Source organism: Peromyscus eremicus, chromosome 1, assembly GCF_949786415.1.
Source record: "Peromyscus eremicus chromosome 1, PerEre_H2_v1, whole genome shotgun sequence".
NCBI lineage: Eukaryota > Metazoa > Chordata > Mammalia > Rodentia > Cricetidae > Peromyscus > Peromyscus eremicus.
The window spans coordinates 39,283,705-39,305,696 of record NC_081416.1 but is presented as its reverse complement, the minus strand read 5'-3'; the positions used below and the strand labels follow the sequence as shown (position 1 = coordinate 39,305,696).

Sequence of the window (21,992 nt, the reverse complement as noted above, 5' to 3'; positions counted from 1 at the left end):
GTTATGAATAATGGCTAGCTGTTACATAAAGACTCATACAAAGGCCTGGAAGTTACTAAAGGAGCCTTCAATAGTGCACAGGAAAACCAGTGAACACAGATATGGGGCATTTGCATTCCTGATTTGGGGCAATGGAAATGATATCTCAGTTAACTGAGGACAAATTACTCATGCTTAAAATATTTAAAATTTTCTGGGGGAGGAAGTATTGTCATTACAATCAGCAGGACAGAACTGAGGCAGAATGGGGAAAAACCCTCTGCCTTCCTGCTCCTCTGTGTCCCAAATTTTAGTGGTCAACTACTACATGAAGACCACTGTGTGATATGTTTGAATTACCAAGATAAGTCTCTTTGGGAAAAGAGATGCTGGGATACATAACCAAGGAGACAAAAATCTCAAGAGACACAGAAGGGGCCATGAGAGCCTTCCTCTTTAGATTACTGTGGCTGATTGACAAATTTATAGGGCATCCTCTTGAAGGAGACTTCTTTTTTAAGTTCTAAAAGAACACAGCAAAATGTTTAATTCTGCCTAGTGATGAAGGGGAAGAGATTTAAGAAGACTTATCTTTGAATCTGGAAACAGAAGGATAAATTTCTCATAGAACAGAGTGGGGTGGAGGAAAGCATTTTCTAAAGGAAGAACTCTTGGAAGTAATCGCATTCTCCCTTAACAGAGGCAAAGAAAGAAAGAAAGAAAGAAAGAAAGAAAGAAAGAAAGAAAGAAAGAAAGAAAGAAAGAAAGAAAGAAAGAAAGAAAGAGAAAGAGAGAGAGAGAGAGAGAAAAAAAGAAAGAAAGAAAGAAAGAAAGAAAGAAAGAAAGAAAGAAAGAAAGAAAGAAAGAAAGAAAGAGAAAAAATGAGATAAGGAGATAGATAGATAGATAGATAGATAGATAGATAGATAGATAGATAGATGATAGATAATTTGAGGATGGCCAATAAATACACTTTGGCAGTAACACCTCCCCATCACCCTTCCCATCAGCTCTTCCCTGCATTACAGGTCAGGTCCTCCCCTGGGTTCACAACCCACAGTTGCCCTAACAGCTCTGATCTTCATTCATCTTGCCACAAAGCACAGGCACTTGCATAGCCTGGGTATTTGGATCCCAGCACATTTGTAAAAGTGTTGGCAAAATATTTTAAAGTAAAATGAGTTCTAACTTCTCCAGTTACCCCACACTTGAGAAGGCAAGGTCAGCCTTTTGATGTGTGTTTTGAACAGCGCAGAGACAAAGATTATAGCTTTGTTTGGATGAGTTTTCTTGTCGACTTAGATCAATTACATTAAAACATTCAGTCTTCAAACAATGACCCCAAAGAAAATAATGCTGGCTTTTCCCTTTTTGAAAGTAATATCCACTTTATAGCCCATGGGACCAGATGTCCCTTTCTATTTAAATTATTCACAGCAATGCCAATTACATGGCCTAGGAGTATACTGACAATAATAGAAGAATATTTCAATCAGAGCTGTCTGACCATAAGGGAATAACTTTTCCCATTAAGTCAAAAGCTAAGTGAGTTTGAAAGCATATAAAATATTTGGATTTGGTTTACTGGTTTTATTATTTAGTATTTATATCTCTTTTTTTTTTTCAACACACTCAAAAGACTTAATAAACCGAGTGAGGCACTAAGAAGAATAATTTGAGAACTAGGAAAAAGATTAATTTAATTTAAAAGATCATCTACCTCAAAGAAGGTGGTTTTTGGTTTTGGATACAACATAAATGCATATGGCTTTAATATATTGTTCATCTGCGCAAGAAAATAGGCACACTTCAGAGTGGCATATTTCCCAGTATTTCACTGTCAGAAGTCAGAATATGTGCTTGGCTTAAAAAAAAAATTGCATTCATTTTCTTCTATCTTTATGAATCATTTATATACTTAAAGAAGAAACCTTTTATAAGCTTAATAAATGCAAATAAGCATCTTTATATCTGTGATTGTTTAACCAGAAAGCACTTAGTGAGTGCCAAGCACTGTTCTAAGTGCTTTATAAATAATAGCTCGTTTTATCAGTCTAATGATCTCATGATCAGGGACCTACTCTGTGTGCTATATACTGTAAAAAATAGCAAAATATATTCTTAGTACATCTATTCCATCAAGTTGCCTTTTATACCTTCTAAGACAATTAGGTCAAGTTAATATGCTATATGAAGTCTAGCCATGTTGACAAGGGTCTAGTAGTGGCAGTCAAGGCAGGAATAGGCTAGAAACGGGCATATTGGCTGCCAGTGAAAGGAAATAGGAATTTATGGGAAGCCCAAGATAGATAGAGGGTAAGGTCTGTCCATCATGGAATTGAGAACAAGGAGACAACAGATTCTGCCCAGTTATAGACAGCCCCCACCCCGAGCCTAAGAAAAAAGAGTTCTCCCAGAGAGTATTAATCGAGACTCCAGGGTATGAAATAAAAATGGAACACGTGTGAAGCAACATCCTCCTAGGAAAGCCACTGAAGTCAAAGCAAGACCCGATCCTGGAGAAACTTTGCTATGCAGGGGGCAGCATATTATGATGGGGTATAGATATAGGTCCTACTCTCTTTGCTACACAGGGAGCAGCATATTGTGATGGAATATAGATATAGGTCCTGCTCTCTTTGCTACACAGGGAGAAGCATATTGTGATAGAATATAGATATAGGTCCCTTTCTCTAAGGAACCACTAAGGCTTTCAGAAGAGGGAAGGGGCTCCTACCCATAGGCTTAATACCACAGACAGTGCTCTAAACTACTACAGAGAGATGGGGTTGAATCCTCCTCTCCCTTCTGTTCTTAGAGTACACATGGGCGACTCCTCTTTTCCAGTGAGAGAGGTCCATCAGCAAACCATGACCATTACATGGGCTTCCCACCTAATCATCACTTATGCCCCAACATGAAGCTCCCCCTGCCAACTTGATACAGCAGAGACAAGAGCTGAACACCCAGCACTGGCCTCTGTATTTTTCTTATAATTCTACCTCAAACAAAAATCCTGCAATTCTACCCCCAAATTCCTCTTACAAAAATATTTTCCAAGTACAAATATATTCTCCCTCTGAGGTTTCTATGCTTAGAAATGCTCCTGCCCCCAAGACTCTCCAGAGTAAAGAAGGTTGAAGACTGACAGAGTATTTTATAGCAATAGGCAGGGTGAAGAGAAGGAAATACATCTATAGGAAGAGTTGGCAAACGATTCCCCACTCTCCCTGAATCTTACTTAACCATATACTCACCTTCCCCTCCTCTGTCTCACTTGGGCCATGTGATCTCTCCCTCCATGATGCCTTTGCATCCATCAGAGCCACTATTAATCAAGGCTTCACTCCTTGTAAGCATGCTTTCACAGCCCACCTGCCAGGCATTTGCCTCAAGCACACTAATTCCAGGATGGTAGATCTGGCCTAACACAGGTCTAGTGTCCAACTGATCTTAAAGGAAGTCAGACAAGGCCTTCTCTGTGGTGCTATATAAAGAGTGGTTTCCCCAATAAGGTGATGAGCATTTGCAATGGACTCTCCCCAGAACTTAAGCTGGCTGACCAGATTTCCCATTCATCTATTCCCCAAGTCACTCCACTATTCTATCCTTTGGCCTTTGATTGCTAGGTGCACAGAATAAGAAGACCATACCTAAATGAAAGGCACCCACTAGGGGCTAGGATAGGATTCCTATGCAATAGTTGAAGCCTAAATAATGCCCAAAATAGATCTGTGCAGCTGTAGGAGAACAAATAGAAGACTGAATTTGCCATATTAATAGATTTTTATGGTCTCCATCTGAAAGATAAATGCTATGCTTTGCTATTTTTCCATTTTTTTGTCACTGTATGGGAAAGGCAGTCCTATCAATCCAAGCTCTCTGTCCTGGTATCTTTAGAAGCCCTTATCTCTAACCAAATTTGAGATGTCACATATCAAGATAAAATACATGAGATGTTTATTCTGGTGGGTTGATCTTGACTTTAATGGAGAAATTGTCTATGGAGGGTACAATTGAACACAGGGATTCTTATAGTCCAGCAACAACAGGAAAGGACATTGACAACATTCATGCTATTTTTATCCTTACTCTATCATAGTGGGTTGGATATGTGAGCTCTGGATAGTCCCAACCTCAAAGACAGACCCTGGCCATCTCTCAAGGAGTTTCTTCCTACTAAAAAGCAATGAATATTTACTAGTGACACATCTTGTTACATGTGGTTTTATTTTGACTGATCACTAGTTTATATGGCATTTTATATTTCCACAAACACACATCAATTTTAGTGTAGAATTATTTGAAGAAAAATGTGTTGTAATGATAGAACATGAACGGGACTAATCCATATTGGGTTTTTCAGTCATCAGCTGAGATCACAATTCACTAAACATACTTGGCCAGATTACATACACCCTCCCAAGCGAGGCCTTACACATTACAATTGTAAATACACTATCTTGAATGTACTCTACATATCACTGCCAAAAACCAAGGCAATATCTAAAGCCTCTGCTTCCATAAGGACCTAAGAGACACTCCTAAAAACAAGATGCATTCTTTTCTTATGACATTCCTCAATATATAACTCTTTGAAGTACCTCAGAGACTCCTAGTGTTTCATTTTGGAGAAAGTTTTACTGTACTAGCATTTTTGTACATACACATTTCCATAATTGTACCTGAATATTTATCTATCTATGAGAGAGAAACTAACGAGAAATATCTTAAGCCTAGAGAGAAAGAGAATAGATTTTTGTCAGTTAGACACAACCAATCAACAGCTCTGTGTGTGTGTGTGTGTGTGTGTGTGTGTGTGTGTGTGTGTGTGTGTGTGCGTGCACGCACATTACAACATACATGTGGAGGTCTGAGGACAACTTTTGGGAGTAAGTTCTCTCCTTCCACTGTATGGGTTCCTGAAATCAAATGTACCCACTGATCCATCTCATTGGCTCTGATGACAAGTTTGCTTAATTGTCTTACATCCATTTCACACTTTGCAGACCACAGAAGACATGTCATACCTAGTTAACAGTACTGAGAATCTAAAATGAAAAAAGCTATGGTCCTATATAGGTTCCATCACTACAGTAATTGTTAATGCCCCTCAAAAGTATCAGAGATTCTGTTTGAAAAGCACAATAATTTAGGGAGTTACTTGCTTCTGCTGGCCACTCATATAATCTAAATATAGGAGATGGTGGCCATGTTTTAATCAGCAGAATCAACTGCTAAATTAAAACCCAGGGTATTTGAGTTAGTGGGTAGGTGAAGCTTTTTAATTGTAATTGTAATTATGCAAATTTAAATCTGTGCAGCATAAAACATATTGATAAATTCTGACAATATGCAGTATTTCAAAACATATAAATTCTTGCTCCAAGCAAGCTTTTAAAATACTAGGAATCACATACTCCCAGAGCTGACAAAGCCAAAAATTAACTATGTGCACGTTATTGCCACGGGCTTTGCTTGGTTCCCCACCAGTGACAGACTTGGTCTTGAACTGGGCACTGTCTTTAGGAAGCTGTCTCATACAAGGAGTGGGAACCTTTCTGAATGACACAGACTATAATACCATAAGTTTGGCCTGTGGTCATTGAGACTTAGGTCAAGATCAATCTTGTGTGTTCCACCTTCATGTAAATATAAACCATCTTTTCATAGAAAAAAAATGAGTCATAGACTCATAAGTTCTTTAATCCTATCTGATAGTCTTGACATAGAACCAGAGTGTTAGTGTGAACAAATTCTTCTCAGCAATTCAGCCATTTTTGTACAGCACACCAAATGCTTTTATAAGTACCTGAGCTGATGATAGAAGATAGATTCATGTCAGTGGGGTGGGGAAAGGGATAGAGGGGGTGAAAGAGAAGCTTTTTAGAAAGGGGGAGCTAGAAGGACGGGCAGTTAAGATCACTTGGCTACTCTTCCTGAGGACCCAGGTTTGGTTCCTGGCACCAACATGACAGTTCACAAACATCTGTAACTCCAGTTCTAGAATATCTAATGGTCGCTTCTGGCCTCTGCTGACACCAGGAACACACATGGTGCACAGACAGGCAAGACTTACCCATACACATAAAGTAACAAAAATAATTTTTAATGACTTGGAATTTTAGTCTTTTGTTCCTACCACCCATCTCCTGCACAAAGCTCAACTCAATTCAATTTTTATTTACCCCAATTTAGATGCTTCCTGCATCTAAGGAACCACTTCTGAATTGCATACCAGCCTGAAAAAAAAAATGTGACAAAAGTCAAATATGTTATCTTGTGCAGAGAGAACTAGGGCCCTGATATAATTAGAGAGCCCAGGTCAACTTGACCCTGCTGAACTCACGTCCATTTCCTGAGCTCATATTTTTGTTGGGTATGACAAAATGCTAAAGGTGAAGTATGTGACAAGCATATCACATCATCTTGCTTAAGGTAACTTAACATTGTAATAGAAATCTCCTAAGAACTACTATAAGTCTTCAGATACAGAAGAAAATTTTAAATGATTGCAATTAACTAAGGAATTAACCTACTTTCTTCCCAAACCAAAAGAGGAATAATCTAGAGATCCTCAGTAATCTACATAAACTTTTTCCTAAATAATGTTTTTCCCCCAGTGTAAATCTGAGTAACTTTTGGGAGAGGGTTTGGGAGGCAAACAGCCAACAATTTCAGCTGAGAAAGATACAGCTTTGTAAGGACCTTTAAAGGAACTTGATTTCTGATAGGCATAAAGAAGAAAATAGTAAGCTGAGCAAATCTAGAGCAGCTGCAGATAAAAGTAATTCCCAAAACATTCCATTGTGTCACTAATGAAAATGCATGATGCTTGGCTTGTAAAAAGCTGTTTCATCCTATGTAGCAACATCCTACAGATTCTAATTTGATCATTTTTCTAGAGATTTTCCTAAATATGTTATGTTCAAAATGTGGTTTAGAAAATAAAGTGTGGGTGGAAAAATTAAAGAATGAGATAAAGAGTGGATGGAAAGAGAAAAGGGGTATATCCTACAGTGTTTTACCATGAAGGTTTGTCCAATCAATGTAAAAGAGCAATAAAATGGATTATAATTTCCTCAGATGTAGACTTTAGCTTGAAAACCCATCTAAGAACTTATCTCATGAGGATCACAAAGTAACAATCTAATGCATAAATATTTCAATGTGGTTCATAAAGTCCATTATGTACATATTCATGGATGAATTTCAGGGATCTGTGAACCCTAGGAAGTTGCCTAGAAACATCTTTGTTTCTGTTCAGACATATACTTCCTTCTGTAGAGCAAGAGTTTCTCATGTTCACCACATTCATGCAAGTATTCTATCAAGCTTGCTCCACCACCAGACTAACACTCATAGCTTAGCTCATCACTTTTTATTTAATATACTTTCCTCCTCTCAAATTCACAACCAATGTGCACATGTGTGTCCAGAAAAAAATCTTAATGTTGCCATATCTTGGCAAGTTCTATTTGTGTTAAACATACTATTTCTAAGCATAACAAGGGTCTCTGCCACAAGAAACTCCAGATGCTTTTAAGTATTAAGTATTTCTTTAACCACTAGGAAAACTTCATGATTTTGTTGTCAAAGGAAAGGGAATTTGGAAGTATAGGTATATACAATGTTTATGAAAAGGGAGATAATATTTTGCTATATCAAATTTTTTAGCACTGAACTTAATTGAATTATTCAATTACCTATTTCATTCCAAATATAGAAAATCTTACTATCCTGAACATATTTTTGTATTTCTAGAGAAGATAACATTGATATATTGACAAATAGGTTTTCAGGAAATACTTGAAATTTATTACACTCAAATGAGTCCATAAAAACTGATCCCTTGTAATTGACTATCCTTTTGGAAAAGTGATTACCAGGGTTTTTTTTTTTTGGGGGGGGGGTTGTTGGTTTTTTATTTTTGTTTGTTTGTTTTGCCTGCTTTCCACTAGGCCTTAAAACACTGGAACATTCTAGAGGCCCAGGCTAGAACCTCTCCCTCCATGATGACACCACATTGTTCTTAAAAGTTCACCTGGTCTATTAGTTTGAGTTGAAGTCACATTGACAGAAGCTTTGCTCAAGAGTTAGAGTTTAGAAATTTCTAGAATTTATTTTTCTTTCCATACTTGGGGGTGAACTCAGGGCCTTGTGGATGCTGGGCCAGTGCTACACCACTAGGCTGAATCCCCCGACTAGAATGAGTCTAGGTCTATCCTCTGAAAAAGAGGCTGTGTTTCTGAATGCACATTCATATACAAATCCCCCACAGCGTAAGTGTTTTTATGACAGAAAAGCCTCCCCTAAAAAAAGTGTGCTGTGCGAAGGTCTCCGGTTCTTCTTTTCTCTCCCAAATACCTTTCAAGAACTTGCTTAGTAGTCACAGCACACAGCACTGGGAAGGCTCTTTCTTCACAGACACCCAGACAGACTTCTTAAGAAATCTGGTGTCAGGATTGGAAGGGGCTCCTGGAAAGGAGAGCCATGGGATGTTTCACTGTCCTCTCATATTTTCCAGAATAATCCTAAAGTCCTCCCCATCTACTGAAAACTGGTGGGACCCAGGCTTCATCTCTCCCCAGTTCTCATCAGAGAACACAGAGAACACACAGCCTCCTACCTTGACCAGCAGACATTATTTTCTCTACATGTTTTTGATGGAGATTTAAAACAAGACCTATTCAAGTGCAACCAGCATTGTGGACCCTTCCCTTAAGATTAAAAATCAAACTATGAAAAAAAATCTATCTGTTGTAACTTAGAGTTGATAAGACCCTGTGAGACTGGCGCACTCATGTTTTAGAAGGAAAACAAGTCATATAAGTCAAAGAAAACCTCCTACCAATTGAGCAAAAACCAAATCCCAAACTATTACTTGTCACTGTGAAGCAGTTTCCTGATATAAGATAAAATGACAGCCAAAGAACGAACAGAAAACTCAGATGACCAAAGTTTTGGTCTTATTTTTGTTTTGTTTCATATAAATTCATGTTTACACAACGTTTCAGTTGTGTCTTTTGTAAGAACACTTTTGCACCCATCCTCAAACCAACTCACTTTTATCTTGTTCAGTTTAATCCAGTGCAATCCCAAACTGAACAAAAAGTAAGTTATTCAATGACACTAATGGCACTTAAAATGTCACTTTAAAATAAGCTAAACCTGGGACCCATTGTTTTTCTTATGGACATTGGTTTTCAGTGCTTCTCTCTTTGACATGTTAGATGGAATCACACATACAATGCTGACTTTACAGAAGTTTTTACGTGAAAATTACAGGGTTTTGTGGCTTGAAATAAATAACTTAAATGTGTTGGAAAATACCTCTGAATCCCCTTAATTCAATTGAATGCAACAAATGTGTAGTGAGTATCATCATGCACATGGCACTTTACTCAATACTGCAGGATGCAACTATGCAGAAAATGGTGTGTCCAAAGTGGTGGCTCTTTATGATGCTGGTGTTGCTGGGAACTGTTCAGCTGATCAGCTATCGTCAGAACACAGACCCATACTGCAGCCAGCAGTGGATCCAACCATTCCCTACTGACTTATTTTCAATGATAAGAGCTATTTGGATACTTCTGTGGTAACCTAGAAGTTGGACATTTTTAACTTACATTTTTTTACACAGACAACTGAACTACTAGATAGATAAGACACTATTTACAATCAGAATACGGCTTCCAACATTTTCACTAATGGCCCTGTCTTTCTTTGATGGCCACTTCCCTTCTCCATGTATCCTAGGTGGTCAGGTGTGAAGTGGAGTAATATTCATCTTGTGAGTTGTGGGGATGGGGCAGGGCCATGTGGACTTTCTGGGGGTGGAAATTCTACTAATGAGTTTTCTACAAATGTCACTCAGTATTTTATCCTTTCGTATCTCATTACCTCCCCCATGCTCAGTAATTTTAGTTTGTGCTTTTTTTTTTCTCTTTTTGTTTATTTGGTTTGCTGGCTTTGTGTTCTTTTCTCCTTTTTTCCTTTTCTTTTCCTTTTTTAATGCAGGAATCGGCCAAGGGGTTCCTGTGGTGGCACTCATAGTGGAAGGAGGACCCAACGTGATCTCGATTGTTTTGGAGTACCTCCGAGACACCCCTCCTGTACCAGTCGTGGTCTGTGATGGGAGTGGACGGGCATCCGACATCCTGGCATTTGGGCATAAATATTCAGAAGAAGGCGGGTAGGTAAATTACCAGGTCCCATGGTAGACTTCTGAGTACAAAGCTCATGTTTAAAGTTTGGAAAAGAGGGCATCAGAGAACGTTCTCTGCAGTTCAGACAAGACCTCACATCCTAACCAGCTATGAATGATTATCTAAATATTGACTGTGGGATGGCAGAGAGGAAGAACAGAGGACAACATCTAAAATGCCCCCGGAGTGGGAAATCCATGAATGCTACATTGAGACCACATGAAGATGAGGGAGGAAGGGAAGTTAAAGGATGTATTCTTGTATCTTCATTTCTCCTTCCCTCTTTTCCTCCCCCAAGGAAGGAGAAGCAGGCACTGGGTTGTGATATATGAAGCAAACAGAATCTGGATAACAGTGCAGGGTAGCCTCTGAAATAAGCTGGGTACCTTTGGGCATGAGTCTAAACCCATCATGGCCAAGCTGCCAAACGACTATGTTTTGAAAGATTATGTGATCAGGTATTTCTCTATTGACCTGGAAGGTAAAACCTCTATAACTGGTAACAGCTCTGGTCTTTTGTGAATTGCTCCCAGAACTCCTCACCCCTATATGTTTTGCTTGGACTGCCAGCTTTTAAATGCTAATCTCTAAAGTCCAAAGCTCTGACCTTCCTGGAAGAAGGTCTCTCCACCAGTGGCATAGTAAGGTCCGAGCACTCTTGCAGATCATGAGAGTAATTTGAAACAAGGCATGAACACATTTAAGGAACACAAGCAGGGGGAGTCACTTAACTTCTGCCTTTGGATGATGTTGTTCTGGGTTTTTTCTTTGTTTGAGAACTTCGTATAAAGAGCTACAGACAGACAATCAATGGCTGCAGAGAGAGAGAGAATCAAGCCCTCCGATAAGTTACCAAATCCTTAGTGGTCAATCCTAAATGCATGTGCACATGTACACGCGTGCACACACATGCACACACACAAGTCATTTAAGTTTAAAAAAAAACAAAAAAACTTCTTATCCAATTTTTCTAGCAAGTGGTTAAGAGAAAGAAGTTCCATAGGGCCTTTTATAAATCTAGAGTAGGTGTCCAGTGGGTGCCATGAACTGTGCAAAACCTTGAGATATAAAAAACAACCTGGAGTTGCCACCCTCAAATGCTCTAGTAAGGCTGGTGAGCAGACAAGCATTCACCTACAGTAATGAAATGACAGATGAACTAACCCAGTGGAGGACACTCCCTCTTGCACCTGTTAGACAGTACCATCTCCCCTTGCCCTATCTTAATCCTTGTTTTGGCAGCCACAAAAACAGTGTGTTTACCTAGTTTATACCCGAGCCAACGTCTGTGAAGTGGAGAGTAATGGAAGGCTGGAGGCTTCTAACCCAGCACTGAACGCCATGGCAGTGATCTGATACCTAGAGATTTGATAGTTCTAAAAACATCCTCATTGAAGCTAAAACTTACTCACTGGCAAATTTAATTAAATTGCCCTCATTGTATTCTTTGAGGGTAAGTACTGACCCATTTTGTAACTGAGCACCTGAAAAGAGGGCATTTGCCCAGTGGTCTTTATATTGACTAATAACATAGCGTTCTATAACCTTAACTGTTTTTTAATTAAAATTTTTGTCATAGTCCTCATTTCTTTAAATATAGCAATATGCTCCTTTTGTCTGGAAATGGAGTTAGATAGCCTTTAGTTTCTGATTGTTGACCCACTGTGTTTGCCGACTCTTTTTGTCATATACCCACAAAGCAGATACAGTTTTGCATTTGGAATGAAGTTTTCCTTTTCCTTCCTACAAAACCAAAGAAAGAGGAAGGTGTCCTCCAGTGTTTCTGGCTACCTGGAACTATCCCAGGGATAGTCAGAGTCTGCTGCTTCTCATTTATCATTATTTTAGGCTGTGTGTTTTGAGCATATGGAAATCTCTCATAAAGCTATCTCCAATTATTTCTGTTTAAATATGCAAGGAAAGTTATGCGTTTTAGAGTTAGAAGGGGCAGTGGGTAATTTAATCTACTGGACAAGAAGTAAATGCCTTGTCCAAGTCCGCACAGCCCATGAGCTCAGACTAGACATCTATCTGGGTTACTAGCAAAATCCACTGAAGTGTGTTTCATGACATATGTTTCTATTCTGCTCATGAAGGGCCTCAATGACTCCCTTAAACTTTAAGAGCACAAAAGTTACTCAGCTTTTTTTCAATAATTATGTTTAATTTTTTTAGTTCTCATATGTATTGCTAACATACAAAATTAGTGCATTCCTGGTTATGATCTTGTGTCCAAGTTATGAGTCCCTTCTCATGCACAAATTAAGACTCAAAAGGACCCTGCACTTCTAACTTCACTGGGCATTCTTAGTTCTAACTACTTTATAGTCTAAGTATGTAAAATTCCCAATCTACATAGCATCTACATAAACACGTGAACCATGGGCAGTTATCAAAGAATTTGAAGTCACTCACATGAAGTCACTGACATGTAGTCACACACAGAGATGCTATGCATAGTGCTATGATGAAAACCTACACTCTCAGGAAAGCAACGGTAAATTTATCATGATAAAATGAAGTCAATGTTTCTGTGTGCCACTTGAATCACTGCTGAGATTAGCCTCACTTATTTAGCTTGATAAGAAACTGTTTAACCACACATGTGCATGCAATTTAAAGTCATTTCCAGTGAACATTATTTTGTGGCAGTGAACTTTCTTTACATGTACAAAAAAAGGAAAGAAGGAAGGAAGGAAGGAAGGAAGGAAGGAAGGAAGGAAGGAAGGAAGGAAGGAAGGAAGGCAAGAAAAACATTGGTACAGCTAGCCTTCATTCACCAGAAAGGATTTCTTCTTTGATTTTTGAGTATCCAATTGAATCAAACATTCTACTACATGCATATGTACATACATATTCATATAAACAAACCTATGTAAGTAAATGTGTTACTGTCCAAATAAAATTAGACATAGGGAGCATACACATCCTAATTACAAAGCTTTTATTTCAGACTAAATTAATATTTTTACTGATTTGTTTTATTTTAGAATTTATTTAAATATTTAAAGTTAATTTCATTTATGGGTTGTTAAATAATAGAGGCATAAGGACTATGAGAGTGTGCATTCAATATATAGCTTTACATTTTAAAATCTTAGAGGGATGACTTTTTCTCCCCTTACATTGTGACCTTTCTAGCTTGTCATTGAGTTGCTTTCCAAGAATATGAATTGGAAAGAGAACATGCATTGGAAAAGAATAACTTTGGAAGTGAATTATAATTGGCAAAACTGATTATCTCCCGTGAATGAGATTGCTTGAGATAGAAAGAGACAGACTGTGTCTATCACAGTGCAAATGGGTTTGGATACACTAGGAGACAATCTTAATTAAATGCTTTTTTGTGTGTGTGGTGCCGAGGATCAAATTAAATTCTGTATTGTCTCTTTTTCCTCCCTATCTGTTCTGTGACATGTGGTACCTGGAAGAAATGACCAAAGTCCATATTTCCCTCATTGTCATAATGGGTTTTCTGTTTACCTGTCATAGTTCAGAGTGGATCAGTAAGCACTTTCCTTAATTAATTCCATTACTCTAGAATTATTATCAAAGCTTTCTTCTTAATGGCAAATGACTAAATCCCATAAACACAAATATTAATACTACCAAGAACTGTTAGATTTAATTACCTAGAATTTAAAATACAAAGACCTTGCTTTCCCATGTTTGACTAAACAGATGAACAGCATTGCCTTGTGTCTGGAGCACCTTTCAGGATGCAGCTTCCTGATGTTGAAATCAGACATGCCTTTGCCTTACAATTGTCAACCTCAAGTCTCGGGCTGCAGAGAAATGGGACCTTGGCCTTTCATTTGTCATGCAGTGAATAAGTACCTGACAATGGACAATGTCAGCATGAGATGTCATCTGAGTACATTTGTGCTATGAGTCAGCACCCCTCATCCATCACAATTTCATTACCAATGCTTATATTTACTTTAGGGTTTTTGTCCAAAATTTATCATCTGGATTTATCAAATTGTAGATACTCTAGAAAAGAGGCAGAACCAGCTAGTATCCAAAAAGAAAAGCATGTCTTAAAAGATTTTTAATAATTTGTTTATTACTATTGGGAAATTATCAGTGAGGCATACACCAAATGTTCTAGTGTATGTTAGTATATGTATTGGCTGTGAAGAACATGTGAGCAGGAGCAGTCCCCTTTTTTTTGGTGGGGGGAGGGTTGAGACAGGGTTTCTCTGTGTAGCCTTGGCTGTCCTGGAACTCCCTCTGTAGACCAGGCTAGCTTCAAACTCAGAGATCTGCCTGCTTCTGCTTCCCAAATGCTTGGATTAAAGGCATGTACCATCACCGCCCAGCCATGAGCAGTCTTACTCTTGGGAGTAGAAGAAGGAAAAAATGTGGTGTGTTATGTGGTATGGGGCCCATGGGGGGAGAGATGGGTGTGGTATGGGGTGATGGGTGTGAGGGGATGTGATTGGGTGTGAGGGGATATGTGTGGTGTGTGTGTAGGCTATGTGGAGGTTCGGAGGGATAGTAATAGTGGGGATGTAATGAATGTAAGAAATATATGTCGTATGGGATGGGGGTTAGGTGTGGTATGGGGAATGGTGTAGGAGATTGTGTGTGGGGTGTGTGTGTATGTTAAAAATATTCTCAGACTTTTCTGCTTAAAGAGAACTAAATAAGAATTTTCATGGGTTCTTTTTCTTTTCCTTGATATTAGTCATTCTTTTTTTTAACTGAAAATAGGTTTTCTTAATCAGCTAGGATAAAGGCATGAGAACATCAACTAGCTATGAAAAGGGAAAACTAAATTGCATGGTTTCTAATTTATGACTGCAAATTTCTCAGAGATGTGAAGAGCATTTCTCTTCAAATACATATCATATGTCCAAAGATGAGAGAAAGTCATCAGAAAATCCAGCACATTAGGAACCCAGGAATAGTCAGTATTCCCAGGGGCACGTCATTCTGTGCAATGACCACAAATGTTTACTCCTGCTGCTCCAAAGATTCAGCTCACACTGAAGGATGTCAAAGCCCTATCATTCTTCTGTATTACTTTCTGCAAAAAGTAATTGATCTGGATGGCCTGCACCCCAGCATGATATAGACATAATTGGAATGTCAAGAAAGAAAGAAAGAAACCAATGTCAACTGAGCTGATTTCAAGTGTCCACTCTAGTTTTTGTTAATTTCATCTGCCTCGTCTCTTTTCTAGAACTTTCTGTAAGAAATGCCAGCTGGTTCTTTTTCATACTTTGCTTGGAAGAAATATTAGAAACATCAAAGACAAAGAATAGGAGTAGTTTTACTGTTACTTCTGTAGACATCATTTATGGAGTACCTACTGTGTGCATAGAGCTGTTGGTAGATGACCAAGGCATAGCCCTGGCTCTCAGAGAAACTGTGATTAATATTCAAACACATGACTACAGGATCACATGGGCTCTGATAAAGACACAAAGTGCTTAAATAGCACAGGATAAAACACTGATTAGAGCATTCCCAACAAGAGTTCAATGGTATGTCAGTTATTCATAAATGCCAATGTAATCAATCTACTCCATTTTCCCCCTTTCCATCAGATCTGTGTTGAATGAGGATCAGCCTAGATGGTAGAAGAAGAAAAAATACTTGGCCCTCTCTGTGTAACAACCCTGGAAAAAGATTCAATCCAAACAAAATGAAAGGAACTGGCAGAGGAGACTATTTTTTGTTACTAATGTTATTTTTGAAATTGACCTTGAGTTCTAAAGCTCTAAATTCTCCTGCTTCAGCCTCCTGAGAGCAGGGATTATAAGTGTGCACTACTATAAATGGTCAAGGAGAGAAATTTTTTGAGCTGGTGTGCTAGTATTGTGTGTATGCACATGTATGTAATTAAATTTGATTTCTATATATTTTTCAATGTATGAAATATAATAAAATTTAGTAAAATAATTAACATAATATTTATTCACAATTATATATAAGTACCTATATCTTTATATATACATCCAAATGATTTAATTGAAGACTTAAGTAGAAGACTGATAACATGACTTTTCAAATTAATAAATCACTGGGTATTTTCTAATAATTGTTTTAGATACCAAGGGTTTATAGAAAGCACAATGTTCCTCCAGGGATGTGTATGCAATCTCATGTAAACAAATATAACAAATAGTTTTCAATGTATTAATAATCCTGAGTTTTGAGGTGGCAGAAGGTACCACAGAGAGAGAGCATCACTTGCTTTTCTCAGAGGGAAATAAAGATACAGCCTTATCATAGCACCCACATTCTATGTGGCTAGAACAACTGTTCATTCAAGAAAGCACAAAGTATAATAAAACTTTCATCTGACAGGTTGCTGTTAAATCTCCCCATACTGTGTCAATGTGGGAAAGGTGAAGCATGGATTTAAAAAAAAAATATCTCAAGCATAGAGAAGAAAATACCATGAAGGAGAAAGGTTTGATTGATCTAAGTTGGCCAGTCAGCTCCCTACATTAAATATGCTTTAAAATTGCCCAACTCTTGGCTCACTGGGAAAATATGTCATTGAACATGAAGAGCCAACTATATCAGAAAGTATCTGGACAAACCATTGTTGAAGAGAACACTTTTTAGAGACATGTCTTGTCTTGTCCGCAGGTGCCGGAATACCCATCGATGTAGGGGATGATTTCAGAGGTGTCTACTAACCATATATCTTTACGTACTGACTTAAATGGACTGGAGGCAAAGCTCAACAAACTGTTTAAAACCAGAACCCCGGACAATCCCAATGATAACAATGCATGTGCCCCACTTAATCCCAACGAGAAAAATCCAGGAACCCCATTTTATTAAACTCATTTAGATTAGATGAAGATTAAAGTTCTCTGATACCTCTAGTATTTTCCAAAGTAGCTTCCTCAGTCTCTGTACCTGGTGCACATGCTCTTCCAGTCTCTGTACCCTTGACACCGTCACGGTGCACCTGCTGCCATACTTGGTCTTCAGAACCCAGTTAAATCCGAAAATGTATTGACCTTGAATCACCTCCTACGCCAGCTGTGCCCGCTTCTAATCAGATTTGAAAATCCTCCCCTACAAGACAATTTGATTGCTAAAATACTCATTTTGATAGAACTACTAGCTTTAGGCCTTTTATTTACATAGATTTCTTAAGATGATCTGTGTCCATTTCCGCTCTTTTGCAAATTATTGGGGTTTTTTATGTTTAAGTTGGTATTCGTGGCATTTTCATATATGTGTGTCATAATGTGTTATGATTTGTCCCCCCTCTTGCTTTCTTCCCCTGGACTCGCTGCCTCCACTCTGATTGGTTCCCTTCAAAGTACATTCTGACTAGTGAAAACACACAGCCAATTTTAAAAGGTGGACAAATGGGAAAAGATGAGAAAAGCAGTACTGGAGGAGGAAATGCTCTGGGTGACAGGAAGATTACAGACAGTAGGACAAGTATTAGCTCAGTATGGACGCCATCCCACCTCACTTGTCACTGACGTCCTAGTCATCAGGGAGAAAAACTAGTCCCAACCTTCCATATGCTTGGTTTTCACTTCTAAAAATAAGAATTTTTATTAATTCTTTCTAAAATTAATGAGAATTTCATTCAATGTGTCTTGATCAAATTCACCCGCAACTCCTGCCCTAATTATGCCCAGATCCACCCTTACCTCCCTACTCCCCCAATTTTGTGTCCTCCTGACCTTCATAGGCACCAAACACACAGTGGTACACAGATATACATGTAGGCAAAACACCCATGCACATAAAATAATAAACAAACAAACAAATGCATAAACAAAACAACAACCTTGAATTTAATCCCTGTCCTTTAGAAGAAGGTAATTCTGAAGCACCTTAATAAACATTTGACCCTGCCACTGAGACTACACTGGTTTAACTTGCCACCAAAGGCACCACTAATAATAAATGTCTGGAATGTTCTTAACAGGTTTTGCCTGGAATCCACATGGAATTCTAGAATTGATCATGGACCACAGCATTTTCATATACTGTATACAGCACTGACAACCTGCTATAAAGTTCTCTTTGACAGAAAAAAGGGAAAATGCACTGAAAGCAGGATCCAATGATACATGTACTAATCTTGCCAAAAGAAACAAGAAACCAAAGCCTCTCCAGTTGTTTCCTGCATTACTGAGTGGATATTCATGCTTATTATATGTTCTTTGGATAGTTTATGTAACACAACTCTTCATCACAAAGAGATGCTCCTATAGGTCTGGGATAAGCATTAAAAAATCTATTCCTATAAACCCATGGTAGACATAATTCCGTGTTTGGGGATAGGCCAAAGATTTGGATTTCTGTAAGCCTGTGATCACCTTAGTTTTCATCATTTGATGGTGTGTTTCAGTTTTATCATTTCTGGTACAAGAGTCAGAAACCATTTTCCTCTTGAGCATCAACTCACATCAGTCAGTGACAGCTTCCTGAAATGCACTGAGAATGATTTTGAGGCTATATCTAGGCTCAGATAAAAGGACCAAGTGTGTTAGATTAACAATGAAATTGGACAAAGAGAAGACCTCACAGTCAATGTGTTGTGAATGTCTACTTTGGCACTGGAATAAAGTGACACTTTTTTAAGTAGCCTCATATCTATAAGACTGAAGGTGAGTAACAAGTAGTACAGGTAATTATCTACACAATGAGAAGAGAACCCAAGTTACTTCAAAGATACTTGGGATACAAGAAACAGTTGCTTTTTGATCAATATGCCAAAACATATCAGCATTTCAATCATCTGGCCATGTAAGAATTTCCATACAAGGATAAGGCATGGGATATGAAGGACCAGAAACTCCTTACTAGTGGGAACCAGTTGGAAATGGAATGAGGGACAGGTTGACTATACAACTTACTATTGATAGTACATAAGCAATAGTACTTTTTTAAAGTAGGAATTAGGAGCTGGAGAGATGGCTCGGCAGTTAAGAGCACTTGATGCTTTTGCAGAGGGCCAGTTTCAGCTCTCAGCATCCACATGGTGGTTTGAAACTATCTTAGACTCCAGTTCCAAGGGATCCAATGTCCTCTTCTATTCTCTTTGGGTACCAGGAACGCACATGGTACACATACATATATGCAGGCAAAACACTCATACGCATAATATAAACTAAGTTGTTTGAAAATTTTAAAGCAAGGACTCAATCCATTGTAGAATATGTAACAAAAATAGAGAAAACTTGCATTATCCCACCATGTGGAAGAAGAAAATAGGTGCAAAGAAATAATCTGACAAACTACTTAGAGACATAACATAGCATTGCTCTTCTCCAACACCTCTGCCCCTATCTCCAACAACATCCTTGACATGCTGGAGTTAATTGTATCTATAAATGTGAGTGTCTCTTATATATCACTGCAAAGCTTCTACATGCAAAAACATGATCTAAATATATTATTTTGTAATATGAGGTAATTATGATATTGATCCCATTGTAGAAATAAGAAAATGTAAGATGAAAGATCATGTCATTTGCTAACTTTCTCCTAGTAGCACCATGGTCTTCTCAGGCAGGCTGGGACAGGAATTACACTCTTAGCACCCATGCCATATTGTATCCTAGGAAGATGGCCCAGTGACTGTAGGAGGCTTATCTTGCTTATCCCAGAGTTGAGTTATTTCAGACATGAAAAGTAGAATGCATCCAGCTTTTTTCTTCTCTCACATGCTAGTTAACGTTATGAATAAATCTTGAGCCAACATTTAATGTATATCCAATGAAGGTGTGTCCACAGCTTAGCCTCCCCAAGGATTCCATATACTCCTCAAGTCAGTTCTGATTCTGACTTTGATGCAGGGCCTAAAACAATAAAATCCTGACCGCCTGGCTATGGGTGGTGTTCACTGATCAGTTTTACTTGGAATGGACTCAGAGTATGTTGCTTGACTTACAGTTTTGGCAGAAAATCTGCCTGACCATGTGGCAGTTGCTGTATTCCTTGGAATGCTTCCTTTTCACTCTTGGGCACACTCATAGCCACAGGCAAAGGGAGGAGGGGAAATGGGAAATGGCATACACAAAGGCAGGTCTGTTTGGAGTTTTGTACTTAAATATCCTGCTAGCCCTAGCCCTAGCCCAAGGTGGAGCATTTGGCAATGCTGTTAACCTCAAGAGCAATGCTGTCAAACAGAACTTTTTGGAATGATAGAATCTGCCTCGGTGCCATCCACTGGACAGGCCCTGAGCACTTGGGTTATGGCTAAGAAATTGAATTAAATTGTGATTAATCTTAAATGGTCCCTTAGAGCTAATGACTGAATGCTGAAGTTCATTTCCGCAGTGAGTTTTCACCAAACTAGAAATGCTTGAATTCTGATAGACTTCCCATGTTATTTGATATTTCATTCAATGTTATTCGTTCATTTGAGAAATACATTTTGAGTAACTATTATAGTATAAGCCCTAACCCAGACACTGGCAAAAACACACAAGGGAGCCAAAAGCACTAAATTCCCTACCCTTGGAAAGCTTAGCATCTAGCAGAGTGAGATAGATGATAAAAAAAAGAAACAGTACTTTAGAAGGTGCATGGGAGGGAAAATGCAGTTATGGGGTCAACAAAGGACAAAGTGGAAAGGCCTTCGATCATCAATAAGTTGGCATTTCAGGGAAGGGGAGAAGAGAACACAAATACATGGGTAATGGAACATGCCATCCAAGCAGCCAAGGAGCGTAGAGTCTAGGTGGTCTTATGAAAGGCCACCTGTAAAACAGAGTACAAAGCTTGTTCTTATCAGAAGTACCAGTTGCTCACTTGACACTCTCAACCCCACCATGCCACTTGCATTTCCTTTGGTACATATTCCTGGGCCTTCTGTGTTACCATACATGGCTCCAGATTTTGGAATTCAGGAGTGAGGGTTAAATAGGAAATGGTCCCTCTGTGGGTAGCACTAATGAAATTTATCAGAGAGTATACTGTTCCACCGGTGTGTATATGTCATGTCCCATAACAGGCAGGTTCTACCTCACTAAGTAGATAGAGCCCTCAGGAATAGCCCAGGTAAACAATTTCTTCTAGGCTAGACATTAAGCCAAGATCAGAACTGCTATTTGTCTTGATTGATAGAGGCTGTTTTGCAGTAGATTCGCTATTCAGAGACAAACAATCTAGCCAACCTACATTTGTGTTCCATTCCATCAATACCAACTTTCTACCTAACCATCCTTTTATGAAAAACAGCAACAGGCTTGCTCTTAGGGATTCTAATTGTTGAATATTTATGTGGCTTTCAATTAATTAAAGGAACTTTGGGCAGCTGATAAAAACAAGGAATTCTACTGGGAACACAGTGGCTTCCTGGAGTCACATTACTGAATTTTCTCATACATAGACTACAGACCATCCTCATGTATATAGCAGAAGATAATACTTGCATCCATCCATTTAAACATTTAACTTTTCATCAATACACTGAGTGAGCCTGTACATAGAGGTTCATATAAATCATTATCCGATTCTCCCCTTCTCAGTCTCTTCCTAGCCCAGTTGGCTCTCACAAGCTATGTACTGTAAAGGAAGTCCATTTGCCTCTAAAGACCTCACATTTTTTCCATGCATAAAATGATTAAAGTTGAATCATTCCTTTATTTCAAGTTTAAATCCATCCAGCAGAATCTTCCAGGTAAGGCCCTCCCTGGAAAATAGAGACTTCAAAAGGATCAAAATTGGAAAATCAGGAGGTGTAGAGTTTCATGAGTTTTGATCCCCACCTGTTTGACTTTGGGATGACATAGATTAGTTCTGGGGGCCTTCTCATCACCAGCCTATTTCCATGTCACCTGATATGCTTCCCCCAGTGAGAGC

At 38.6% G+C, this 21,992-nt stretch overlaps 1 protein-coding gene across 1 annotated transcript in view; it reads left to right on the top strand.

Annotated features, from left to right (window-relative positions):
• LOC131908666 (transient receptor potential cation channel subfamily M member 3-like) overlaps window positions 1-21,992 on the top strand; it is a 176,253-nt gene that overhangs the window by 58,508 nt on the left and 95,753 nt on the right. Inside the window, exon 5 of the mRNA XM_059259703.1 lies at window positions 10,000-10,174. Within this exon, the coding sequence (XP_059115686.1) occupies window positions 10,000-10,174 (175 nt within the window). The remainder of the gene's footprint in view (window positions 1-9,999; window positions 10,175-21,992) is intronic.